The 27,590-nt window shown below is 42.1% G+C and overlaps 2 protein-coding genes across 3 annotated transcripts; one reads left to right on the top strand and one right to left on the bottom strand.

Annotated features, from left to right (window-relative positions):
* The first annotated feature begins 879 nt into the window (after positions 1 to 879).
* Positions 880 to 19,018, top strand: rrbp1a (ribosome binding protein 1a). 2 transcript variants are annotated; one of them, XM_086122215.1, is made up of 25 exons: positions 880 to 1,077; positions 3,819 to 5,562; positions 6,413 to 6,567; positions 6,654 to 6,776; positions 8,020 to 8,172; positions 8,336 to 8,454; positions 8,792 to 8,945; positions 9,972 to 10,110; positions 10,224 to 10,405; positions 10,485 to 10,519; positions 11,865 to 11,940; positions 12,455 to 12,489; positions 12,571 to 12,637; positions 12,716 to 12,805; positions 12,912 to 13,001; positions 13,078 to 13,167; positions 13,308 to 13,400; positions 13,517 to 13,567; positions 13,676 to 13,756; positions 13,836 to 13,919; positions 14,974 to 15,051; positions 15,893 to 15,976; positions 17,305 to 17,403; positions 18,284 to 18,427; positions 18,523 to 19,018. In XM_086122215.1, exons 2-25 carry the CDS (start codon positions 3,837 to 3,839, stop codon positions 18,559 to 18,561), a joined length of 3,987 nt encoding a protein of 1,328 aa, XP_085978341.1. In that variant the 5' UTR covers positions 880 to 1,077; positions 3,819 to 3,836; the 3' UTR covers positions 18,562 to 19,018. The 2 variants fall into 2 exon arrangements, with proteins under 2 accessions (XP_085978341.1, XP_085978340.1); XM_086122214.1 differs by having other exon boundaries at positions 10,482 to 10,519.
* Positions 19,019 to 19,178: 160 nt separating this feature from the next.
* On the bottom strand, positions 19,179 to 27,590 carry LOC147199292 (calpain-2 catalytic subunit-like). The gene is made up of 21 exons (XM_086122217.1): positions 27,300 to 27,590; positions 25,798 to 25,867; positions 25,280 to 25,398; positions 24,148 to 24,281; positions 23,889 to 24,057; positions 23,732 to 23,815; positions 23,516 to 23,601; positions 22,893 to 22,967; positions 22,571 to 22,728; positions 22,278 to 22,447; positions 22,176 to 22,187; positions 21,842 to 22,053; positions 21,722 to 21,758; positions 21,562 to 21,627; positions 21,378 to 21,435; positions 21,220 to 21,284; positions 20,988 to 21,056; positions 20,540 to 20,618; positions 20,254 to 20,370; positions 20,078 to 20,133; positions 19,179 to 19,981 (listed from the first exon to the last, which is right to left on the bottom strand). The coding sequence occupies exons 1-21, from the start codon at positions 27,534 to 27,536 to the stop codon at positions 19,958 to 19,960; spliced, it is 2,097 nt and encodes a 698-aa protein (XP_085978343.1). The 5' UTR covers positions 27,537 to 27,590; the 3' UTR covers positions 19,179 to 19,957.

The following is a 27,590-nucleotide window of genomic DNA, read 5'->3' as shown; positions in this document are numbered from 1 at the left end:
GGTCAGAAAACCGGTCCGTATCAGGTGTGACCACCATTTGCCTCACCACTGCAACACATTCCCTTTGCCAAGAGATGACCAGGTTGTTGGTTTGGTGAATCTGTGGAATGGTGCTCCACTGCTATTCAATGGATGTGTGAAGATGCTGAATATTTGCAGGAACTGAAACATGCTGTCCAATACGCCAATCCCGAATATGCTCATGAGAAAGAAAAATAATCGAAATGCTTTAGTGTATGTATAAACAGAGTTTGAGCTTTGTGTACACTTCATGAAAGTGGGAGCAAAAACAACTGATTATGCAGTTATCATGACATAATTGATTATTTATATTTGTAGACAGTAGCAAGCAAAGCAGGGATCTCCTACGGGTACCTTTGAAGCTACCAGATCAGATCTCCCAAGGGTTTAAACGTCATGTTCTGATGTATCATTAATTCTCCGGATTCTGCCTCTAATGATAGATTTACACAAAGACGACATTGTATTCTGTGTTGGAGCGGAGATCTTCTGTGTAATTATTTTTTTTAAAAAGTTACTAGTCATAGAAGTAGCTTTCCCAGTGTAAATGATAAAATGTGTTGCTTTAAATTACAGGACACGATACTTGAATTTAAAAAAAAGTCTGGGTCCAAATATTTACATTACCCAAACATTTAATTTGTGCAAATACTGAAAATAATATTTGAAACAACTGCCCTTTGTTTGAAAGAGAAGAAAATTCCACTGAACTGTGAGTTTATTCATCTGACAAGTAATCTAAAAACTACAACTCCCAGCCTTCCCATTTCCTGTATGAATGTATTCTAGCCAATCACAGTTTTCCTGGATTAACGCAAGCTATCCGGGGCATGGGGCCAGCACGTCTAGCCAGCTAGAAGTGCCACGACTTCACAGTAGTCCAGCGATTGCCCGGCGGAGTTAGGAGGAAGATATCAGGGAAAAAGCAATTTAGCTAGACCGCTGCAAATACAGAGGAACTGCACACTGCAATTGTGTTAGGTCCCCGATTGAAAACTCACGGCAATCCCTCAATTTTTCTTTGAGCCAAGCAGACACATTCTCATCAATAGCGAGGTAAGTAGTGTGGGAGTAGGAATTTTCAGATTCATAAAGCCAGCGAGAGAACTAGCTTGGCAAGCTACCTCCTGCTAAGACCAAATCTGCCTACTTGTGTACATAAACTTTATTGAAGTTATTGCGCCTAATTTGTGTTTCGTTTGCACATGTTAAAGTAACGTTTTGCCTGCAGTTCTCTTGACACGTCATTCTAAAAAGTTCACGTCGCAAGCCAAGTTCATTGATTCCCACTGTTAGCTAAGATGCTACAGTGAAAATTAACGATTAAATGTGTACAACGCGTGGATATTTTCCCAATTGCACACCACATTTGCTTGTATGCCCGTTTGACAGCTGGAGTTTGTTTTAAATGTCTCCTAGTATTGTAGGACAGTATTAGTCGAGGCAGTGCAGTAGTTTATGAATTCGCCTACATCAAATGAATATGCTGAAGTTTGGTGAAAGTTGTAAATGGGTGAGATGCTTTTAAAAATACAATAAAAGTATAATTTGGTAGCAATACGTCAACAACTGTGTGTATGTGCGTGCGTGCGTGCGTGCATGTGTGCGCGCGCACATACACGCGCCTGTGTGAAATTGTCGGCTGCTGTGCAATGTACACGTATTGACTTTACTCGACACGCGTAGACGCTGTTACCTGTGCGTTGTAAAGTTAACTCTTTTGCATTGAGCCTATTTTTCGCTTCATGCAGCAAATTAACTATCAAAATGCGCGTTATGTCTAATCTTTCTGTTGTGTAATCGTTAAATCCAAGAGTGAATGTACTTAATAGATATACTGTAATGCATTTCTTTGGGATTTTGACATTGGGGTCTCGCTTCAAATGAGTGTAAACCTGCAGCAAAAGGGGACTCTTAGAGGTACAGTCATCAGAAGAGTGTGAGCACAGATGTCCTGATGTGTGACGTGACATTCTGAGAGCTTGTATAAACTCTTCCTTCTTTGCCAGTTTTTAAACCCTGACACGAAAAGAGCCTTTGGACTCCTTGAGCCCACAGTATAGTCTTGATTTCATTGAAATCTTACAAATACAAAACGGATCCATGTGTTACAAAAATTTAAGTCCATATTTGTAATCGAATTTAAGACATAATTTTCAGTTTAATGCAGCTCTTCTGAACTAGTGGGGCGGCCCCCTTTGGGAGGTGGGGGGTGGGGGCCATGATGCGGTGCCAGTGGGGGCATGTGTGATCCCAGAGAACATGCTAGCCATACTAGAATAATGCGAAATAGCATATCCACTGCAGAAGGTGGCAGTGGCACTCTCACGTATTTATTTATTTTTAGTTTCAGGAAAATTGAAACTTTAATTTTTTTCTGTGACAGACTAAAAATCTTGTTGGTGAAGTTATTGCTTGTTTTAAGTTGGTCTGTATTTTCTTTTTTTGTTCCCTTTAATGTTAATAATGGTACATCGTTTTGCAGGTGTGTACTTATAACAATTTTAAAGAAAATTATACTATTCAGAGTTGTGAGGCGCGGTGTAACAGAAAATAATTGAGAAGCACTGGTTTAATGTCACAAACTTGGAACAATATCAAGTACACGTATTTCAAGTTTAACACATTTCATATCCAGTGTGACATAAATATTAATTATTAAGAAAAAGCCGAAATCTAATTTAGTTTGAACACTTATTTGTTGAGTTGGATTTTATCTGCTTGCTGATTTTTGTTGCCTCAAGGCTAGAGTTCGGGAAAATGCACAACAGGGACATCTTGAGGCCATTGCAGGTATGAAGGGATACATGGGAAAATTATTCTCAGTCAGTAAGCGCAGGCAACTTTTTAAACACCCCAATCATTCTGCCTTTTTTTCCCCAGAAAATATGTTGATTTTGTTGTTTGAGTTTTTGTTTCCTTGTTTCAAACAGCCCATTTTACCAAATTTTAAAGGATACAAGAGAAAAAAATAATTAAAGTGGAACCAAAAGTCAAACACAATACAGTTTTTACTCAGGAAGTAGTGGAAATAAAAATAATTTGCTCCAGGGTTAAACTGTCACTGCTGTCATCCCATTATTAATTGTAAAGTTAATTGTAAGTAACATTTCAACACGCTTAATCCCCTTGCGCGTGTAGTAATAATAACGCGAAACATCCATCCATCCATTTTCTCTTCTACTTGTACTCAATAGGATTGTGGGTGAGGTGGAGCGTATGCAAGCTGGCTTTGTTGCCTTAGGCACTATATAGCCTCGACTGGTCTACAGACAACCATGTCGGGAAAGACGACCACTGATGCTCACATTAACACCTATGGACAATTCAGAATCTTTATTGAACTACACATGCATGTTTGACCTGCGGGAGGAGTACCAAGAGGAAATTGGCAGTCGTGGTCAACTTTGGCAAGCGCTAGCAGCTGACGTTAGCAGTTCTGGCTCAGGCCTAGAGTTGACTGTCCCAACAGCCTCAGTCTTCATTCACTACACTTACTCATCCACACGGTGATTGAAGCTTTTATGGGAGCAACTTGACAGGACGATCCCTGTATACAACTTTTCTTTTCTCCAAAGATGGCGATGTAGCCTGAATTCATAACCAAAACAATTCTTGGTCATAAATGTAAAACAATAAAATGGACAACACAGTAAGTACAACGGTACTTGTGCCACTTAACGGTAAATTCGTATGCATACCCTTGAAATGTTATTATGCTTGTACCAAACCAGAAGCCCCCTGTATTAAAATTTTGTTCCACAAATCCACGTTGAAATATCTATCTCTCTTTTTAGGTGAACTATCATTGAACAATGGATATCTATGACCCGCAGACCCTTGGTATAATGGTTTTTGGTGGATTCATGGTGATCTCTGCAGTTGGGATTGCTCTTGTCTCTTCCTTCTCTATGAAGGAGACCTCTTATGAAGAGGCACTTGCGAAACAGCGGAATGAATCAGGTAAGATACAATCAGGTCGCACAGAGAAAAAGAAAAAGGACAAAACATCTGACAAGAAGAACCGTGGAAAAAAGAAGGATGAAAAGCCCAATGGGGTCATCCCAGAAGCTGAAAAAACCCCAGATGAGACACATGACGCTGATCAAGTCCGTAAACCTCTTGCTGCACCAATTGTGGCTACTGCTCCTGCCTCCAAATCTATCTCTGAGGCAAAGCGAAATGCAACCTCCATACCAGCACAGCCACAGTCCAAAGCTGTCAAACCATGCCAAACTCCTGCTGAGTCCTCACCTGTTCCTTCACCTAAAGACAAAAAGAAGAAGAAATCGGCCAAGATTGAAGCAACCTCGACTCAGCCTCCACTTGCAGTTGCCCTTGCACTGGGCAAACCCTCACCAGTTTCTGCTCCAGTCCAGGCCAAGGAATCTGCCAAAGCCAAATCAGCGGGTGCCTCTGCCTCAACCAAATTAGATCCCTCAACTTCTGTACCTGCCAAGGCATCCTCTGCTTCAACGTCAAGCAAATCTACTTCTAAGTCTGCAACACCCTCTACGAAATCTTCTCCGGCCTCTGATTACCCTGCCCCTACCTCAACCAAGTCCACACCAACCTCACCAAAGTCCGCCAAGGACAAGTCTGCCCCAGCCACGGACAAGTCCGCCAAGGACAAGTCCGCCAAGGACAAGTCCGCCAAGGACAAGTCGGCACCGGCCACGGACAAGTCTGCCAAGGATAAGTCGGCCCCGGCCACGGACAAGTCGGCCAAGGACAAGTCGGCCACGGATAAGTCGGCCACGGATAAGTCGGCCACGGATAAGTCCGCCAAGGACAAGTCGGCACCGGCCACGGACAAGTCTGCCAAGGACAAGTCTGCCCCGGCCATGGACAAGTCCGCCAAGGGCAAGTCTGCCGTGGCTACAGACAAGTCCTCCAAGGACAAGTCCGCCACGGACAAGTTAGCCAAGGACAAGTCCGCCCAGGCCACGGACAAGTCCGCCAAGGACAAGTCCGCCCAGGCCAAGGACAAGTCCACCCCGGCCACGGATAAGTCCACAAAGGACAAGACCGCCAAGGACAAGACCGCCACGGCCACAGACAAGTCCGTCAAGGACAAGACCGCCCCAGCCAAGGACAAGACCGCCAAGGATAAGTCCGGCAAGGACAAGACCGCCCCAGCCACGGACAAGTCTGCCAAGGACAAGACTGCCCCGGCCACGGACAAGTCTGCCAAGGACAAGACCGCCACGGACAAGTCCGGCAAGGACAAGACCGCCCCGGCCAAGGACAAGCCCGCCAAGGACAAGCCCGCCCCAGCCAAAGACAAGCCTGCCACCCCCACCTCAAGCAAATCCACTCCCGCCTCTACCAAATCTGCCCCTTCCTCGGGCAAGTCTGCCTCAGCTGCATCCAAGTCTGCTGCCGCTCCAACCAAAACCTCAGCAGTACCCACCAAGTCTGCCCCACTTCTTGAAGCTGTCACTAAAGATGTTCCCGTCATGGCTGTACCCCCAGTGGGGTCTAGTGCACCAAAAGCCCAGGAGCCCAAGAAGAAGGCCTCCAAGAAAAAATCTGAGAGTGGTAAGTCTGAGGACAAGCATTTCTGTTTTCTATCCTGTTTTAAACATCACTCTTAGCAAACTATCAGTATATTTGACCATAGCTGCTGCTAGCCAATTACTTAAAGGTCCTATGCCGTTACACGTTTGTGTTTTATGCCTAATATTGGTCAAAAGGAGTCTGCGAGACAGTTTAAATTTGACATCTATATAGTTTGTTGTTTGCATGCCATCACCCTTGAAAGGCAAAGGGTTATACAGTACAATATATATTTAATTATATCGCGCTTTCATAACAGCTGCAGCTGTAACAAAGCGTTTTCAAGAATAGTTAACATAAAATAACAAAATACGTAATATAACAACACATAGCAAAAGATATGGAAAGTCATGCAGTAGTTACCACTATTCCTGCATACGTCTTGTTGTTTTAAGTATTCTAGATGAAACAGGAGAGAATCACTTAGTTCTTTTACCAGTGGGTCAGAGACGTCACACTCAAAATGTGCATGACATCCCACATGTCTGCTACAAGCTAAGTTTCAAAGTAAACAAGAAGCTGGTGGTGTCCATTGATGGAAAAAAGAGATTTGTTTACTTCTTAAAGGTGCTCTTGCTATGGGGAAGTGCTGCCAGCAGTAGTGCTGAGTTGCTTCTGTGGAGAGCAGAGAGCATGACAAGCTTGTTTAAACATGGTTGCCCCGTTTGCCCTTCATGAGTGCAATTCTCAAGTTGTCTTTGCCACCATTTCACCTTGAACCAAAGTAGCACCGATTTAAGACAATCTGAAGATTCATTTGAACTACCAAGTACGGCTGTGAACATTATTTCTGCCATCTCATTTCTACCACTTTATTACTTTGTCTGAACAGTGGAAGCCGTGGATTCAGCTGACACTCTGCTATATCTACCCTACAAGACTTTGGTTTCCACTATTGGCAACATGGTGTTCAGTGAAGGAGAAGCTCACAAGCTCATTGACATGTTGTCTGAGAAAGCTGGCATCATTCAGGACACCTGGCACATGGTACGGAATGAGACATTGTATAGTTGGTGCTTGCGTAGCTTGCACCGAGGAATGCAAGTCTTAGTCTGCTTCCTTTGCATTTGCAGGCCACTCAGAAAGGAGACCCAATGGCCATCCTGAAGAAACAATTGGAGGAGAAGCAAAAACAGCTGGGGGCTCAACAAGAAGACTCCTCTGCAGCAAAGAACCGACTGAGAGATCTCACTAAGGTTAGAGCATCTCTTGTCCGCTTGTCCCACATCTATTTCTGTAGCCCTCGTGGTTAAACTAGGAATGTGAGATTGGTTGAGAGAACAGTCGATAATGGAAGCCAACTGAGGCCGGCAGAGCGGCAGAATAAAGGAATAAAATCTCCAAGAAAGCACCTTTATTTAATGCGACCCAGAGCATTACACTTTTTACTGCAGTAGGAGCCGAAAATGGCCAGCTTTTCTTTGTAATCCGCCGGATGTTGCTGTGCCATGGTCATCCTTACCCAGATGGATAGATGGCACTGTTTCAAAAACAAAGCCACCCAGTACCATGGATTAGTTGATCATGAATTGTCTCGCTGCTGCTCGATTCGCATGGTCCACTGCGTAACTGATAGCTTCCAGTTTAAACTGTGCTTCATAAGCGTATTTCTTCGTAGGTGTCTCTTTGTATTTTGGGGGATATTTTTTTACACAGTGTACGTACTATGTACTATATTCACCCACTGGGGGCATGCCGGGGCGGCCCGGTAGTCCAGTGGTTAGCACGTCGACTTCACAGTGCAGAGGTACCGGGTTCAATTCCAGCTCCGCCTCCCTGTGTGGAGTTTGCATGTTCTCCCCGGGCCTGCGTGGGTTTTCTCCGGGTACTCCGGTTTCCTCCCACATTCCAAAAACATGCATGGCAGGCTGATTGATCACTCTTAAAAAAATGTCCCTACGTGTGAGTGTGGGCGTGGATGGTTATTCGTCTCTGTGTGCCCTGCGATTGGCTGGCAACCGATTCAAGGTGTCCCCCGCCTACTGCCCGAAGACTGCTGGGATAGGCTCCAGCACCCCACGCGACCCGAGTAAGGATGGAGCGGTTCGGAAGATGAATGAATGAGGACATGCCTTTAGCGTCCTCTTTCACGCCCACCTTTCCCACTACAACGTCCGCATGCGGTCCTCAGCCTTTCGTCTCTCTAACAAGGGTGTTGGCACAACATCAGTCAGTCAAGCGGACGCCTCATCAAAGTCACACAACACCATTCGCAGACATTTTGCTTCACTGTTAAAAACCTGGGCTGTTATAGTGTAAAACGCCTATTCATTGAATTCATTGCAATTTGCTTACAAAGTGTTTGTACATTAGCAAGACCAAATCTCAGTCGTCACCACACAACCTCGATGGGGATGATTCGAAAATCGAAAGAATGCTGTCGGACCCTGTGCTCCTTTCGACACCTGACAGTGCTTGCAACTCTTTCTGTGCTCATAGGAGCTGGCTGCCGAGAAGTCCAAAGTGGCCAGTGTCGAGACTAGACTGAGCTCCCAGCTAAGCAAGAGGGAGCAGGAAATGATTGCTTTACAAACTCGCATGCAGGCCAGCTACCAGGACCATGTAGCACAAACCCAGAAGCTCAATGCAAAGGTATTGTAATATTCCTCCAATTTAGAGTCAGGATTGGTACATTTTAGCCTGCAGTTCAAATTTAAATACTCTGCTGTGAAGTTTTGATATATGATACAGTGCCACACAATAGAGTTTCTAACATGACTCATTAAAAATAAAAATGTGACTCTCTCCCTGTTAGATTGTCAGTCTGCAAGACCAGATAGAAAAGGGTCCCAATGCCCAGCTGGCCCGTCTCCAGCAGGAGAACTCTATTCTCCGTGATGCTCTCAACCAAGCTACCAGTCAAGCTGAGAGCAAGTAAGTGTTTTAAATCAGGTTCACATTGAATGCATTGTCAACAGATCTTCCCCTTTTCAACCCTGGAGAACCCAAGAACCCTTTTCTTCTTTGGAAAATGATGAATTATACATTAAATGACTGCTATATGTTCACTGAACACCAAAATATATGTTTTTTCAAATATTCAATGCTTTAATCCAAATTTAGGATTAGGGCCAAATTTGACACTTTGGGATTTAAGGGTAGCATTTGAGTAGCAGAATTTATAGGGGCCAAATTTGACCCAGTGGGTTCTCCAGGGTTAAACATGTGTTTGGTCTGAAAATGCTTTTCTCTTACTTTGTTCTGTCCCCAGACAAAATGCAGAGCTAGCCAAACTGCGTCAGGAATGTGCAAAGCTAACCAAGGAAGTTGGGGAGAAGACTGAAATTTTGCATGCTGATGAACATGCGAGGAAAGGGTTGGAGGCTAAGCTGTCTGCCACGGAGAAACAGCTCTCTTTGCTGCAGGTTAGATCATTAGCGGTTTAATTTCTTTTTTCAACATTTGGTAAGATATAGTGGCAGATTACTAGCCTAAACTTTGCCTAATATGGGAAGTTAATTACTCTTGACACTACCGACTGGGTTGGTATGCAAGCACACAAATATACTAGAATTTGTCCAAGTGTCTTTCTTCATTATCGTAGTTGTACCTCAAGAAACACACACACACACACACGCACACACACATACACACAAATAGAATGCAGTGACAGGTTACTTTGCCACGTAAATTTGTATCTTGAGTCCTCCTGTCATGTTATGTGTCTCTTCTGGTCTGCTATCAGCTTCGGTTTATAGTATGTGGAGCAAATGAGTCAGCACTTCCTGGCAGTCAGATGTTTAGTTTCTTTAATCATTAACTGAATCTATTCCGGTTTTAGGTCTTTAAACCTGAATTAAATGGACAATGTAATTGGTGTACTAGTAAATGACAATGCATCTGTGGATCTCATGTGTTTTCTGAAGCTGAGCAATTATTGGTCGTTACCTAAGCCTGAGCAACTGTGATGTAATTTTGAGTCTACGCAAGTGGCAAAATGGCCACCCTCTGAGATGGACAAAACGGCTGGCTTTTACTGTTTAATTCATTCCACATACATACATACATACATACAATATTAATCAGAATGTTGTGTTTAGATTAGTGTGGCCGCATAGAACATATTCCTGAAAAGAAAATGTTCGGATTGACTTTTGCCTTAAATGTATGAAATTTTGTTTGATTGAAATTGGGGGTAAAATGCAAGAAAGTTATAAAGGAACGTCTTGAAATGTTAACAAGCAAGATCTAGTACACGGGTAACAACAAAAAACATCAATGAAATGCACCTCATCAATTTCAATTCATGTATTTGCAGCTCGGTACTGTGTTCTTTAATTTCATCTTTACATCCCTTGTGTGCTTGGAGTTTGACTTCCAGAAGGATCACATACTTAGTCTTTTCTTCCTCCTGCTGTTTGACCTGTGTAAATTGTTTTTGACAATGTCAGGCCAACCATGTAGAGAGCCAGCAAGGGTTGCAGAGGAAATTGGAGGAGGTCTGTGAGGAGCTGAGAACTACACAAACTGCAAAAAACAGCCTGCAGGATTCTTTGAAGAAGGCCCAGCAGGACACCAGCACACTCTCAGGTCAAGAAAGAATCAAATGAGCACAGCACTTTTTTTTTTAAAGCTATGTGTGCATCATAAAACATAATTGCCGTTTCAATGTCCTGTACTGAAAATGCTAATCATCCTTGTAGAGTTTCAGATGCGAATGGGAAATCTTGAGGCTCAGGTCAAGGAGCGCGCTGCTCAGGTCAATGCTCTCACTGCTCAGCTGGAGGAAACACAGGTTGAGAAACAACAGCTCGTGCAACAGTTGGCATCCATCACCTCTTTGTTGGAGGCCAGTCAGAGTAAAAACGAACAGGCTCCTCAACAGGTGAGGTTTTGTTTTGTCGATTTCAGCTTTCCTGATTATTGACCACCAATTCACCAAGCATTGCATTTTTACTCAGCAGGTAAATGCTGAGGAACTGCAGCAATTAAAACTCAGGTACGTTTATTTTTTTCAGTATTTAATTAGACCCTGAACTATTTTGACAAATGCAGAGTTTGGTTGTTTTTGACTTTAAACACCACCGTAATGGCACTGAACTAAACAGTCAATATGTGACTAAAGATGATATTTTCCGCTTTAAAGGTGCACTTCTTTTCACAGTTCAAAATAGTTTACAGGTGACTTAATAAATGGTCTCTGATATTCTTTTTTAAAAGAATATACAAAAGATGAAGAATGATGGTGATATTTGACTGTCATACTCTGTTTCAAGTGTCTGATTTTAGTATACGGTAGTTTTCATTACCATGATGACAGGGGGCAGAGCTGGGGCGATGCAACTCGGTCGGGTACTCGCATCGTGACAATCAGGCTGTTTTTGTCCCTATTTTGCCCCTTTCTGACCAAGGACGTCAAACATCTGACAAGCTTATGTCTTACAAGATGGTATTGTAAAATTAGTCTTAAATATGAGGTGTGTTAAGATGGATTTGTTCTAACACAGTAATGGCGTCCAAAACCAGTCGGGGCAGACAGTGTTAAATAGTGAACGCCTCCAATATTGATGACCAAAAATCTTTCTGTGTTGGTTTAGGGAACCAAGTTCTCCTGAGGTAGTTAACTCTGGAAACTGTGACGTGAATGTAGCAGTAGAAGATGCCTGACTGATGAAAAAGAAAGCGCTAATAAATAAAACATAGGAATATTCTACCCGATTTCAGAAACTCTTACTCGGGTGGCAGGTGTGCTTGAGCCTGTCCCAGCTATCGTCAGGGGGTAGACGGCAGACCCAATGTCGTTTGATGAAACATCTTTTAAGATTCGAAAAATCATTTTGTGTCTAACCAGCCTAAGTGGGCCGACTCACGAGTGTACCAACTTGGCAGTTGTGTCACGATCTTTACCAACTTTTTCGTCCCCTCTGTGCAACAGTTAGAAGAAAAGAAAAAAAAGTGAGGAGCAACAAAATTGCTGTGTTGTTATTGTAGACTTGTGGAGACTCTGCCACCCTGCTGGGTCCAGACTGCAAATGAATACCTCCTGCACAATGCCACTACTGGCTCATTTAAGACAAGTGCAGAACGGCTCGCGTTGTCTCGCGTTCACTCGGTTGTTTAATTTCACACTTAATAGGTGTGCAGGCACTCCAGAGACCGAAAGATTTGTATCCAATTAAAAATCGATAGTCATATGTCCTCTTTAAATTCTTTTTTTTCCCAGTGTACTTGTTTTAAATTTTTTATACTAAATGGCATACTTGTTAGTACTATCTAACATTCTTTAAAATCCTTTTCAACATTGTCCAAATACATCTGAATCAAACTGTACATGCCCTATGCAGCCTACAGGAGAGGGATGACCAGTTGACCACTCTACAGGAGGAACTGAAGCAATTTCAGATAAAGAAGGAGGCAGCGGTAAGTGCCCCCACATGAGCACGTACTCGGTGAATGGAGGCAATGAGAAATTCCCTCTATGCAAGATATGTCAAACAGAACCCAGGCTGTAGGAGTCAACAGTCTGCCTCAGTCAGTTGAATTGTGATGGAGAGAGAAGAGCAGGATAGAGGCATTGAGGACCCAAGACAGCAGTGGACACAGCACCAGTATAGACAGCAGTAATATTAATATTTGCATGATGACAGCAGCAGCAACGATACCGGTCCGCTACCAGCAGCAGCTTTCCCAGCCTCCCCGCCGCCAATAACAAGTACCGGTAGATAAATGTTGAAGGGGTAGTGGCGCCTCCGCCAGTCACACCTCCAGAGCAGAGAGTAACGGCCACAAAATTTTAGATTGTGATCAGACATTGCGATCATTATACGCAAAGAGATGGTACAAGTAAAGGACACTAGAGTGAGTACACTTCACTACCTCCATGCAGAATAACAAATGGCCCATTTGGCTAACGATCGCGCCCTTTTTATTACAGCAATCAGATGTCTCTGCTGAACAAATAAAGAGCAGGTAAATGGCAGCGTACAAAAAAATAAATAAATCTGCATCCTATTTTTTTGGTCGAAGATTTAAATTCATGGTTGTTTTTAGTCTGACAGAGAAGGAAGCCCTTGTCACGTCCCTGCAAGAGCAGCTGAAGGAGTGGAAGCAAAATGAAGTGAGCATGTCTGGGACACTTCTCATTGAGTACATGCTGCATTCCTCTCGCTGTGCTGATGCTGTTATCCATTTTCAGGCTGCAACGATCCAGTTAAAAGATTTTCAAAGTGAAGCCAAAGAATCTCTCCAAAAACTCTTTCCTCTTATACCCCTAGAAACACAACAGGTCTGGAAGCTGCCTCTTAAGTCCTTTTACTAAATTTGTTTAGAATTCTGATTATAATGTTACTTCTAAACGCATGCTTACGCCTGCTTTTTCTGTGCACCTTCAGCCAAATTGGTTGCAGGGTTTTACGATGAAAGCTCAGGATGTTCTTAGACAGCAGAGCCAACAATCCCAGTCAAGAAGTCAGGAGTCACCTGTAAGCCACACTCTTTTCACTGTCTCACATACTGATTACACATGATTCCATATGTGACAAAATGAATTTGTTTCAGGAGTTGCTTGAAAAGTTGAAGGAGGCTGAGGAGAACCACTCTACCATGCAAGCAGAATGTGAGCAGTACAGGACGGTTTTAGCTGAAACGGTAAAGGAATGATTGTAGTTGATATACAAACAGTTGAAAATGTCTGAAAAATGACACGAGCGTGTTGGCTGAGTTTGTCGTCGTTCCAGGGTCTATTTATATTGACACTTATTTGTCTCATTTTTGCTCTTCTGCTGCAGGAAGGAATGCTGAAACATCTGCAGAAGAGTGTGGAGGAGGAGGAGTTAGTGTGGAAGTCGAAAATGATGAGCTCCGAGGAGCAACTGAAAGCAGTAAGTAATATTTACCCATATGAAATACTTTTTTTTTTTTTTTTTTTTTTAAACAGCCGCAACACTTGAACCATCTTTGCTTTTTCTCTAACAAATTGCGTCACATTTGTTACCAGGCTTTGGAGGAAGTACACAAGCTAGAGTCAGAAAATCAAAGTATAAAGCAGGTTGGTTAGTCCTCGTCCCCCCTACCCCCCTGCCGGCACAAACGTCCATTTTAAGAATAAAAACAATGTGTAAACTTCCTTCTCTGTGAAACGGCTTGTGTGTTGCAGTTGAAAGAGCAGATGATGCTCCTGGAGGCACAGCTGGAGAAGCAGTCAGATAACCATTGCCTCGCCGAGGAGGTGGAACAGGTAGCGTTTCAGAAAGCTTCTCGACTAAAACGTCTCCATACATTGAATGACACAATGTGTTCTGCGGGTCTGTGTTCAGCTAAGACTGCAGCTGTCTGGCAGTCAGAACCAGCTGGACTTGGCCCACAAGGAGGTCCAGGCGCACAAGGAGGAGCTTGCTCAGGTTTTTTTTTTTCTTTTTCCCCATTCTCGACCCCAACTTTACCGCTTGGAATCATACTTGTTCATTTAGGGTGTGTTCACATTTGAAATAATTTATTTCCCTGATGCGAATAAAAGCAGAAAATAGACATGCAGAAGGTTTTGCGTGACAAATTTGATTCTAGTTCATTTGGCATTAGGCTGTCATTTTTAGCCCTTTTCCCACAAATTTCCCAATGTTATCTGCCTCCAGAGATGGAACTATAACTAAGTTGTTTCCCAAGCTTTATTGAACAAAGGCAGATATTTTACAGGAGGAAAATCTGACCAAAATGTTCGGGTTGTCTTCATAACATACCGTGGCAGAATTTGCAAGATATTGTCACCTTTGAGAAAATATGACTGATCATGCAGGAAAATGCTTTTATTTCGGGATAGTGGTCAATGACATTTATCATCATGTCATTGTGTGTGCGCCATTTTTAAATCATAATGATGACTGAAATCACCCAAATGGGCCTGATTCAAAATTTACATATGGTTGATTGTTTGTCCTGACAATGTTCACGCATGTTGCCACACAGGTTTAAATTGCTCTCAGGAGTAAGTTCCCACATGTAACTTGTTTGATTGGAATTGTTTCTTTATAGAAGTAGTTAGTAAGTGTGAGTGAGAAATCCCGGAATTTTGATGCCAGGCACGTCCAGTAATTATCTGATTGCTGGATCCTGTGTGAAAACACGACAGAGAGGCTGTTTCGCCAGGTTCTGTACAAAAGGTACAAGCTGAGCTGATGCTGCGATTGTGGGGTTTTTTTTGGGGGGGGGGGGGGGGTCTCTGTGTAAAAGGGTTTTTTAATAGCAAACCAAACATTGCCCAGTAAAGATCATCTGCATAGACAAAGAGAACCAGAAATGTCAACGATGAACCTACCCTTCTCGAAAAGGCCTCCCGAATGTGAACAAGCAATTGCCGAAGTGCCACTGATGTGCAAGAGACGAGGTGTCACAGTCGAATGTTATGTACAGTGAACTGAGTGCGTTGTGTGTGTGACAAGCAACAACTTCCCATTTCAGGTCAGAGAGCAGCTGAGCCAAGTCGCGTTGAGCGGCCGGCGAGAACAGAACGGCCCCACAGATGCTCAACCTAGCCAGGTCAGGGTGCAGCCGTCACAGGGCACCCATAGGCACTTCTTGTCAGAGCGTACAGGACAGTAACTCCCCCAAACAATGCTTTTGATTCAGGCTAATCCTTAAAAAATAAATAACACTACCATTTGACCGTTTGAAAACACTTAGGAATGTCCGTATTATTGAAAGAAAGGCGGGTAATGAATAGGATATAATCTACTGCAGACAATGTGGTATTTTAACAGTGCCTTTCTTTAAAAATTTGGAACATTTCTAATTGACTCACAAACATTTGAACAATAGTCTATATGCACTATTGTTAAAAAAATTGGGTTGAGATTGAAATGGTTACAACACTTACATGAAGTTTTGGGATTTTTTTTCATTTGTTTGTTTGTTTTTTCAGGATGAACCTAAAAGCTCAATTTATGCGACCATCAGCAAACCTTTGAAAGCAATGGTGTATTTTCATGGAAAATGTCACAAACGAATCTTGGTGCGCCCAAACTTTTGAATAATAGTGTATATTAAAAAAAAAAAGAAAACATGGATACAAACCCAGATCAGTGTTGTTTCCAGTCTGTCCAGTACTGCTCCGACACTCCAAAGTCTTTATGCTAACACTTGGCAGTTAGTGTTACTGTGCACTCACTACTAACCACTTGCCTCTTTTATGGCATGCAAGCTTCCGCTCCACTTGTTTGTTAAGATGACCGTGAGGAGAGCATTGTTTGACTAAAGCCCTTCGCCGAAAGACCACTTACAGGTCGAGCAGTTTTTGTGTACGGATGTGTGGCGCTAGTTTTGCACAAGAATATTTGCTGACACACCCACACACATATTAAAGGTCTCCGTGTGTCACCAGGTTTTGTCAGAGTTGAATCAGACAACTGAGAAGCTGCAAGGGGAGACTGCTGCAAGACAGAATCTGTCAGAAGAGTTTCAGCAGGTAGAAGCCAGTGTTGGTTTATCCCACATTTTTCTTCTTTTAGACAGATGTCCTCGCTTGTCTCATTGTGGATTGGTACAATTAAGAAAAACAGATTATGATTCAGTTTGTAGCTTCTCCCAATATGACAAATTATGGAAGATGTTTTGAAGAACTTGTGCTCAGAAAGAAACACATTCTTGCTATCGCTAGCCTTGTGTTTCCAAAATCATGGTTTTTCAGAAAAGCCAAACAACTTGTCGCTTGAGTTACCGAACATTGCATTATTCAGACTGGCATTACACCTTTTGGCTATTGGTATCGTATCCTGTTGTCCACTGACATCAGCAGAACACGATCAACACCACCCCAAAATCATGTTCAAGCACTAATTTCTTATGCTTTGATTGATTAAAATGACACATCACCAGTACAAGTTGTCCATAATCGTCTGCACTCAGGCTGACCAACCCTATGAGACAAAACTCTTTTGTCAAATCATCACATCTTGTCAAATTCTTTTTCAAAGGCCTTCATCACAATAAAAAATTTGAGGCATTACAAAAAAAGATTTTTGACGAAACAGGCTTTTATCAAATGCCTAACTTATTTAAAAGCAGCTTTACGACACTCAGAGATGGCCCAGTGTCCAAAGGAATTAATAATATAATAATAATAATAATAATACATTTTATTTATAATTGCCTTTCAAGACACTGAAGGACACTTTACAATAACAAAAAACACAAAACAATACGGGTTGAGCAGCGGCAGCCAAAACGCGCCAGCGTTCACTCAACCCGGAAGTCAGAAAGAAACCATAAGGGAGGGAGAGGGGGAGAGAAAAAACACGCTCTAACTACCCTCATTTTGAGGATAATTTGAGTTAGGCAAAAAACTCCTGCACAAGCATATGACAGTTACAACAGGTCACAAGACATAAACAATGAAGACGGTGAAACAAGGGAGTGTATGAAGGAGGGGGTGATGGTGGGGGACTAGCTTCCGTGCATACTTTCATCAGGGGAAGGTCGAGATAGCAGATGTTGTTTTGGTAGCAGGCTGCCCAAGAATTTAAGACAGCCTTGAGTCCGTGGCTTATGTCTCTTTAGTGGCGTCTATCAGCCGGATCCATGATAATAGGGTGGTTCTGTATCACTTTGAGAAAGAAATTATTTGGGAAATTATCCATAGTTGGACTTGCGAAATGGAGGGAACAAAAGTATTTGGGAATGACCTCCTTTTCTTTTATTTTGTTAGGTTTTTTTTTTTTTTTTTTTTGAAAGCCAGGAGAATGACTTTTGGGGCAGCCCATTTTGCTAATTTCTGTGTGTTTTGGCAACTTTTAGGCCCAAGCAACCATCACAGAACTCCAAGCTCAACTGGATCTTCTGAAGGATTCAGCAGAGTCGCAACAAGGCGACTCAGAAGCTGTTGCTCAGCTCAAGGTGGGGGTCATAATCCAGTTTCCAACAATGTGATGGGGATACTTCATTTGACTTTCTCTGCAGCATCTGACATGTTTTACAAGAGTTGGCTTTAAGATCCAAAGTTTGTCCTTGTTTTTTTTCCTTTGGGTTTTGACCAAATTGAGTAACCAGAGCAATGACGCTGCGAAACGTAATAACTGGTAAAAAATATATATATTATTTGTGTATTTATTTGCCAGTGCTATGAATTTTGGACACCTCTTGAAAGGCTCGTCTTTTTCATTCTGGCCTGTCAGTTCAACTTCAGTCAAACATACTGCGATTCGCTGTGTCCACATTTTACCTCATTAAATGTCAAAAATACATGAAGGTGTTCCTTAGAAACGTTTTTTTTCCACCATTGGTAGGGTGCAGAAGGGAAGGTCTGACGCTGCTCCCTCTGAAGCGTGATAATGGGCCGAACCAGCCAGCAGAGGGCAGCAGTACACCATTTTTAATATTTAAAATTACCTCCGTTTCCCAACTGTTTACCTTGAGGAAAGGAGGATTTGACGGAAGTGCGCAATAGACCTCAACGACGACTTTCAGTTGAACATTCTGAAACATACACTCGAACGGGAAACGCATACAGAACGTAAATAATTCAGAGTCTGTGTTACATGGATGAAATGATATGATATGCTGACCCCTTGTGCAATGTCATCCTTGGTGTGGCAAAAAAGCCGAAGAAAAATTAAAACACGCTGCAGCGATCCCTGACTCGAGGTTCAAGCTCGAAAGTTGTGTATGATTTTAGAAGCACTTGTCCTTTGGATAGAATTCAAAATTGTACAACCGTGGGAGCATTTGACTTTTGAGTTTCTGCTATAGCAGTGATTTTCCTCTGCTGTTGTGATAGGAACGTCTGGAGAAGGAGAAGAAGTTGTCCAAAGACCTGGGACAGGCAGCCACCAAGCTCCAGCAACTTCTCAAAGCCTCACAGGAGCAGCTGAGTAAAGAGCGAGAGACGGTTGTAACACTACAAGGACACCTAGACGGCAAGGTAAGCTCACACGGGGGTACACGCACACTTGCATACGGCACATGCGATGATGCTTCGCTTAGTGTGACTCCGTTTTGCCCCTTTCTCTTGTCAAGGGTGAATACGTGGAATTAAAGGAGGGAACATCCGTCTGAGAGGAAGATCAATGTATGGATATCAAACCAAATATGCCTTATGAATACCATAGTTATGCATTCCAAAACTATTTCTTTATTGTACTGTAGTTTTTTTTTTTAAATAATGCCAGTAATCAAATTATTTGATATTAGCATTATATTAATATAGGAGGCAATCATGCTGCAATCTTGACTGAAAACCCACATTGCATCAACAGTTCTGACTATAGTACGCCTTTTAGTCCAAATATTTGCCCATGGTTCAGTGTTAAAAGGGAAACCGAGTGTACGTTAAACGTACATCTACCTGTGCAATTACTTTGTATGTTTGCTTTTGTTTTGGGTTTTTTTCTTTCTGTGCTTTACTGATGGTAATACTTCAGTTACAAGTGCTTTGGGCCTCCTTCTCTCCAGAGCGGGCCACCAACCTAAGTTGAATTTGTATGGATGAATAAACTACAGTGTAACTATGTAACTGATAGTCTGTGTGATTGTTCTGACTGCTGAAGCAACATGAATATCCTAAGAATTTTCCCCCAACTAGGGTGGTACTATTTGCACAAAACATTTGAAAAAGTATGAATTTAAAGACAAAATTCAAATATGCAATGTTAAACTGAGTCTTAAACATGACATGAATCTCTCAAAATATCTTTATTGAATAAACAATAATAATTGTGGTACATTGCGTACTTTGTAGAGCAACTAATAATGTTCTCTCAAATTAAGTCACACGCCTTATCCAAAGGATAATGGATTCAAAAACAAACCAAATATTCATTAAAAGGGGTCGTCTGCAGTTTAAAAAAAATCCTTGCCATATTTGTTTCAACCTTTCAGTTATATTTGTTAAAACTGTCAGTTTCAACCGGACAATAGTGTATTAGTAAAAAGTGATCTGTGCAAAAAAATTATAATAATAATAATAATCAGTAATAATCGGATTCAGAAGAAGCGCCAAATTAGCAACGTTGCTTTTGGACAGGTAATCTTTAACCCGTTTTTGATTTGTAATTCATTTTACATTCCTAACAATACACTTTCAAAAGGACAACATTAAGTGTTCTAATTTTAATAATGAATATGAAAAAGTATTGCTACCAATGTAGCAGCCGTGGTTAACGTTGGCTTATTTACAGTGCTAATGTTCGCTTAGTATGAGCGCGGCCATTTTGTCCATCACAACTGCATTTTCATCAGTGCATGCCATGATGAACGGGCATGTGTGAGAATCGCGCTTGTGACACAGACACCGAAAAATAACCTGGATGCATAGGGCTACGAAGTAAAGCTACATTCGAGTTTTGCTCGTGGTTTTAAAACTGCAAACTCCCACTTTAAGAGCTGCTGCTGGTGGTGGTGGTTCTTTTCATTCTTTTTTTTTTTTTTTGTATATACAGTCTGAGCAGCTCCTCTACAACATGGATAATTCCAGCCACTGGGAAGAAAAACAAGCAAAGAACACAAGCACAAAAAATGTTATTGTCAAATATATCTTCATATTTTAATCCCACCATTCCCAAGAGCCTCATACCTGAAAGTAATTCAATTCTATCACACCAGAACCGTTGTCTATGGATTTGAATGCATCTGTTGGGAAAGGAAAGTTGCATTGAATTGTTTTTAAAAATGTGCTTGGATATTGATGCAAATTTACTGCATATTTATACTGTAACATTTTAGACAAAAATGTTGAGAGGGCAGACTCACTGAAAAGCGACTCTAAGCGGATCAGGCAGCACACAAAGTTGTCAAAGTCTATGGTGTAGCTTGGTTCCCTGTAGCGAGCAACAATGATCTGGTGCAAGGCGTTGTTGAGTGAGAAACCTGCAAAAGTGCAACATCGGATTTAAAATAAAAGTTACCAAAAAAAAACTCCACCTGCCACAAACCACACATGCTTAAACGGAGTCTATGTGAAGTCTTGTACATTAGATTGACTGGTAATTTATATTGTTGTCAAAACATGATCCTACATTATTTAAAATGGACTCACCAGCAACTTCCACTGCTGACCGCATTTCAGCAGAGCTCATGCATCCGCTTTTGTCGGCATCTTTTTCCCGGTAAATTTCCTAATGGTAGAACCAAACAGCTTGTTAACTGCAACCACCATTCTAACAACCGGTAAATATGTAAGATCTCTAACCACCACATTATACAACAAAATTGAATTAAATCCAATACAAGATCAAATATTTCATTTTAACTGCGGCTGCATGATATTTTAACTGTTTTATAGTGTGGAAATAGTTGTTAGTGTAGAACAGGACTGCATCACACAGAATCTCATGAACACTTCTAATTACGATGCAGTGTTGTTATACATCTCAGTCCAAACTGAGCATTAACTCTTTCTGTAAAGGCAACATATTTATTAGAGGTGTATATAGTGCCTGCGGTTTGTAAATGGACATAACACAGAAAATAATAATAAAGGTTACCAAAAACTTTTCAATCTTGGTCCACAGAATCTTAAACTCCACCAGTCCTAGTTTGCCGCTTCCATCTTTCTTTGAAGAGATTGTTAAAGTTAATCTACACACAGTTCTTTTTTCAATGCAAGCTAATGATGACAAGACAAACTGAAAATCAAGTGTTTTTGATGGAAACAAGCCAGATCGGGAATTAGTAAGCATCCAACTTGTTGGAAACATGGCTAAATCCAAAGGATACATCAAGCAGATTGACCATGTTGCGGCACGTAGTCAGGCTGAACCCGTCAGTTTTGATGTCTCCGCCTGTAAATGGAACAGCGATCAAGTTCTTGGTGTCAGACGGTGGTAACTGTGTTTATAGAACCCATTTGGAAACAAATGATTCTTTTCTCTTACGCTTTCCCACCACTTTATTGAGGATTCTCTGCAGCTCAAAGGCAGAAATCTCCACATCCTAAGAGTCGGATTGGAATGTTTACACTTCGATACGTATGCTTTCATTTATCCACAAGAAAGAGGGAAAAAAAACTGTATTCTATAAAGTACTTAGAGTTGAAACATTAAAATACTGATGACTCACATGTCCGGCCAGCTGTCCAAACAGTCTCTTGAACCTGTCATCAATATCGCCTTCATCGATGTCAATCTAAGGATGACCATAAGTAAATATTGACAGTAGAAATGTCATGATTTCGATCTTTGGCATTCTGAGCAAAACTATGGCAGTGAAATGATTTTACCTGTTCAACGTGGCAGTCAACTGGATCGTCAATCTCCCTAAAGAAAGGCAAAGGTCACCGCTTGACTTTTTCTGTGATCATTCATTTAGAGACTATAAATTGCGCCTTAATTATACATACTGAAAGTTCGCCGGTTTCTCAGAGAACACCCTTATGTAAAAGTCTCCGTTCTTGTTGGGCTCAAAGGTGGAGGGAACGATGAGGTATTCCCCGGGGGGTAGATGTTGACGGCTGCACACCTCTCGGAGATTGATGAAGGTCTCAGAGCGCGCAGCTGAGCGATTAGCCAAGAAGAAATTTTTCTTCAGGTGCACTTGCTTGGCGCCCCAGTACTAGAAAGTGACGTGTAGAAAATTCACATGAGGGTGGGTCTACCCGTTGCGGTGTGAAAATGTAACACTGATGCAACATTTTCAGATAAATTTGTGAAGTGTTTGCTTTTTTGTGCTCGTACCTCCTTAGGGAGCTGGAAAAAAGACAAAAACAAATCCACTATAAGAGAAGAGGGCCAATGATTTGTACTGTCAAATAGATTTGAACCTCGAGTGTTGGTCACCTCATACATGAGGAAGCCAATGGTTTCCATGTCCTCCCCCATTTTTCTCCTGCGACGCTTGTCCTTCTGCATCAAACCCACAATGAATGTGCAGCCGTCCTTTCCGTCATAGGGGTCATCATCCACCTCGTCCAGTTTTATGACAAACTGAGGATTTGTCCAGAATGTATCTAAGCAAGCATAGAACAACCGCATTTTAGTATCATCAACTTCTCCCCCTTTGCCCCCCCAAAAACCTCATGGAACATTGTAAAACAAAACAAAAAATACATCGTAGAACTCATGTCATGTACTTGGATAGTTTCTGCAGCCACCGGCAGAAACTCCGATTCTCCACGTTTCTTCAAACTCTATCTCCGCCCACTTCCTGTACTCCGATGTTAGGGCATCAGGTGTGAGGTTACAGATCTCCAGCCGGGAATATTCTCTCAGAAAGTCAGAAAATGACATCCTGTCGTCAGAGCAGGAAGAAGATGAGCACAAAAAAGTGACAATTCCAGTGAAAGAAACCGCATTTGAGTTCACCCACACAAGCTATTGAGATCCAATAACAGCATGCCCGTAATCAGCTATAAGGTCTTGGAATTTCAATGACTGTGATGTGTGATCGATTACCAGAACTCCCCATCTTCTCTGCGGTTGGTCAACCTCCGGCGGTCATCATCGCTTACAGATCTCCACACAGAGGACCTAGAAAAATGACATTTAAATTCTCGATTTTGGGGGGGGAGGATTTGATGCTTTTCATTGGATGGCAAAATTTTGCTCAGTCTCTGCATCCATTCAATTTCAAAGTATCGATTCGACATTAACATCAAAGAAAGTCAACACAACAGGCAACTCCCATGCAGGAATCAGTCAACTATAAAACAAAATATCTGGAATGAAAAATCGCAAACTATTCGAACCCTGGTTCCTAACTGATATAGTTGCCAAATAGTTTGTAAAAAAAGAATAATTTCATTTGATTGAATGTTCAGTTATTCCAGTAAGACCGTTGAGAACACATTCCCATTTGCGACGACGTCCTGAACAACACAACATCCCACCTTTCGCTTCAGGTTTAGTACGCCTTCACCAACATTTTTCTGCCGGGCCTGTTGTTGTTTTCCATGATACATTTTAGTGATGGGAGAAATATAATTGAGATAAATATCTGCCAGCGCTTAAGTGTGAACGTGTCTGATATTGTGTAGAGTGTGTTTAAAAGGTTTTGGAAGCCTCTGTTTCCTACTCACTTGTCACTCCAGTCTCCATTCCACTCCACCTCACCCCATGGATTTCGAATTCTGATCAGCTTTTCCATGCCTCCTCTGTACTTCACCTGACACATAAAAACGTGACTCAATTTAATACGGAAATTGAACATCTTGTCAAGTGTGTTTGCTATTTGACCACCTGGAGTTCTATCTGATATCTTAAGCGCAACCAATCCTAGTGGGCGGACTCTTTACCTGCTCAGCTCCTGTCACAGAGTAGGCGTGACCCTTCACCAGCTTGCGATATGTGACAGCTTCAGAGTCAGCTGCACTGGTGATCTGGATTGGACAGAAGCTTCAGCAACAATAGCGGCTAATGTAAATAGGAACGCAGCAGGAATCTCAAACTGACATCAATGGAGCATCCCAGAAGGGAGCCTCTGTCCAGGGCCTTCCTGATGATATTAAAGAGGTGAGGATCAGGCTTGGAGAGTTCATGTCTCTCAGCAATGCCTCCAGTGAAGTCCTCGAACCCCTCAGTGGTGGTCCCTCCAGAGAGGGCCTCATAGCATCCATTTAACCTGTAGCAGGAAAAGTAAGAACCATCATGGCGTAAAGCAATCCAAAAAGTAACATGGTCACAAATAAGAAATCCGAAGTGTCAGTCATACTTGGCGTAGGCTTTCTCCAGCAGGGCACTCCAAAACTCAGATCCGTCTTCTGAGTGGACAAAGAGCAGTTTTCCATCTCTTGTGGGCAAGCGGTCATCAACCACCACATCCACCCAGTCGCCAAACTGCCAGAACTGAAAATGCAAGAGGATGCGGTCTAGCTGCTTGCCTGTAAGTGAGACGTATATTCGAGCCTGGTTCTTTTAATTCCTTTGGGAGAAGGGGGGTGGGGGGGGGGGGGGGGGGTTGTGGTCTAGTCCCGATCATACTGAAAAGTTATTTTGTCTTTAATGCTCGCAATATTATGTGAACAGTAACTGCCAGAAGATTGTAAATTTTCAGTTGAACTAATGAATGCATTCCAGAAAGACTGAGACACCACCATGGAGCTCATGGTGTTGAGTTTACTCATAAAATCATCTGGATCCAGATAAATTTTTTCGGTAGACTATACATCTACTTAAAAATGTATCTGGATCCAGATGATTTTATTCTGTGCAGGCACTTGATGAAATAAAATTGAGTAAATTCAACAAAAACATTTTTTACGTGTGACAGATACGGAAGAAGTTCGCCCTAGCCCCTGTGACAATGTATGACCCAAAAGTCTTAGCTGGATCCAACAGGTAAGTGTGCAAGGGTACACAAACGATAGGAAAATGCAGAACCAGGATAAAGGTCACAGTGACACAACGGCCTAGCTCAAGTCACCTATCAACTTATGTGCCTAAGGGGCCTAAATAAACCATACCCTGGGGTTATTCCAGTTCTTACTCCAGTGTTGTGGTTTATTCTGGCCTCATCCAGTTTTATCTCCTTTGTCATGTATGTGAAATTAAGGTATTCTTTGAGCTACTCCAGTTTCTTGGGTTTATTCTGGGCTAGCCCAATTCATACCACACCAGTTGGGCATATTCTGGACTTGTCCTTTGAGGTGGAAAAACAAGCTCACCTGACTGTTCTTTTATCCAGCTCTATGGTACACATTATTTAACCCTTTCATGCATAATGGTAAACTGTAACCTGATAACATGATCAGCTGTCCACTGGAGTAACCGATGTCCCCGAAAGGGTTAATTGCAGGGTGTGTGTGTGTGCGTGTGTGCGCGTGTGCGTGTGTGTGTGTGTGTACCTCAAAATGAAAGATTCCAGCATAGTCCTCTTCAAAACTTTGGTCATGCGGTACAACGCGGGACAAAATCTGCTTGTTGAGTGTCAAGGAGGCAATAGCTGCCAGGAGCCAGCAGTCACCTGACCACAAAGTTGACTGTTTTAATAACAAGAAGACTCCGCTGGCTCTGATGTTTCATATCCAAATACGTAGTACATATATTTAAGGTAACTGCCCGGGCTTGTCCTTCAACTGCTATTTAAAGTATTCAACATTCAGCCCCACCCACATTTGCTTTGTTCCAGACAGGGGATAGATAGAGAGTTGCATGACAACAAGCCGGCTCAACGTATTTTGTCCCAAGAGTGCACAGGCGTTTACGATGAAGGTGTTGCTTAATTTAAAAAAAAAAAAAATCTAAAAATTAATTCAATCAGGTTTATGTTTTAATTATAGAGAACAGAGTAGGAAAACCCATAGTTTAAAAGCATGCAAAGTATTTGGAAGGAATGTTGGATGAGTGTGTGTGCATGTCTTACCAAGTGCTCCCTGACATATGTCAGTCCTGGTAGCATCTTGCTTAATAAATTTGGGATTGGATACAATATCCTAAGAAAAAAAAACGTTTTCATTGTTAAGCATGTAACAGAACAAAGTCATCAGAATCACACTTATTAGCCAAGTATGTAAAATTTACTTTCCCATTTACAACCTGTCCAACAGAAAAGGAAGCCTGGTGGTTCTCATATATATATATATATATATATACATCCATCCATCCATTTTCCGAACCGCTTAATCCTCACTAGGGTCGCGGGGGGTGCTGGAGCCTATCCCAGCCGTCTTCGGGCAGTAGGCGGGGGACACCCTGAACCAGTTGCCAGCCAATCGCAGGGCACACAGAGACGAACAACCATGCACGCGCACACACACACCTAGGGACAATTTAGAGTGTTCAATCAGCCTGCCATGCATGTTTTTGGAACGCGGGAGGAAACCGGAGCACCCGGAGAAAACCCACACAGGCCCGGGGAGAACATGCAAACTCCACACAGGGAGGCCGGAGCTGGAATTGAACCCGGTACCTCTGCACTGTGAAGCCGACGTGCTAACCACCGGACTACCGGGCCGCCACTTATATATGTATATATATATATATATGTATATGTGTGTATATATATATATATATATATATATATATATATATACCGGTGTATATATATATATAAAAGATGGGGTCTCATGCACCTAAATGGAGACTTAGATCACATTTGTTTGGGTAGTTGCCGGGATACACCATGAACTGGTTACCAGCCCAGGAAACAACCATTCACATTCACACCTAGGGAAAACTGTGAGAGTGTTTAATTAACCTATCATGCATGTTTTTGTTTTTTTTACATGTGGAAGGTAACCGGAGGAATCCCACAGGGAGTACATACAAACTCCACGCAGGAAGGCTCGGATTCGAACCCTGGACTGCTGTACTATGAGGCGTATGTTCATTTTCATTTTACTTTTTTTTTTTTTTTAACTCTGTGAATAAATGTATCTGTCATGGGAAATTGGCCAAGTTCCAACAAACAAATTTCATTAATCGCGCCGAGACGTGAACCACTTCACAAGACAGCGAGGCTTCACACGTCATCAACACCGTCATTTCCCTATAATGAATCATGCTTCGATACACACTTCAGAAATTCTATCCTCGATTGCTTGACATGCTTCGAAGCCTCAGCACATCTTGACCCATCACTCAAAAAATCCATAACGAGCAAAACAGGACACACAAGAAACAAAACAAGAAATTAAATTCAACTTATTATTAACAAAACCAAACAAAAGTGGAGATCATGACAGAAAATGTACTCGAACCCCCCCCCCACCAAAAAATAATAATAATTAATCATGCTCAAAGACTAAATAATATACAGTATCTTCATATAATTGCTACAGTGTCACCCTTAAAAATACAGACTATGAAGCCCAGGAATGCAGCAAACCTGCAAGCAAATGATTGCGTTAACACCGCTGTACCCACCTTTGGTCTCAACCATTTGATGCCTCGAACTTTATAGGAACTGGGTCCAAGTTCATTGAAGCCCAAAGATGCCGGAAGTGGCTCAAAGCTTTCATCCTCAAATAGACGTCTTCTCTGCAGGCAGCTTTGCTTCAGAGACTTGTAGTTCTGGTTTAAGAATGGCACTGCATTCGAGTTCTTTCCAATGCCTTGTGATTTGTCTCGGTTGTGCTGAAGTTTAGCTGCAACGCCAGACATTTTCGATGTCCTCTCAGGTGCCCTTACTGTCTGGTTAAGTGACTGGATGTCTGA

This window comes from Hippocampus guttulatus, chromosome 10 (genome assembly GCF_054856545.1).
Source record: "Hippocampus guttulatus isolate MCC_2025c chromosome 10, RoL_Hgut_1.0, whole genome shotgun sequence".
Classification (NCBI taxonomy): Eukaryota; Metazoa; Chordata; class Actinopteri; order Syngnathiformes; family Syngnathidae; genus Hippocampus; species Hippocampus guttulatus.
This window is presented reverse-complemented; position numbering and strand designations above follow the sequence as displayed.

Coding starts and splice junctions, on each gene's coding strand:
- rrbp1a (XM_086122214.1), top strand. CDS start 3,837: ATGGATATCTATGACCCGCAGACCCTTGGTATAATGGTTTTTGGTGGA. Junction 11,941..12,454: donor AGATAAAGAAGGAGGCAGCG/GTAAGTGCCCCC, acceptor TTTTTATTACAG/CAATCAGATGTCTCTGCTGA. Junction 18,428..18,522: donor AAGGACACCTAGACGGCAAG/GTAAGCTCACAC, acceptor TCTCTTGTCAAG/GGTGAATACGTGGAATTAAA.
- LOC147199292 (XM_086122217.1), bottom strand. CDS start 27,536: ATGTCTGGCGTTGCAGCTAAACTTCAGCACAACCGAGACAAATCACAA. Junction 22,448..22,570: donor TGGCTGCAGAAACTATCCAA/GTACATGACATG, acceptor ATGCTTGCTTAG/ATACATTCTGGACAAATCCT. Junction 21,057..21,219: donor ACATGGTCAATCTGCTTGAT/GTATCCTTTGGA, acceptor ATCTCTTCAAAG/AAAGATGGAAGCGGCAAACT.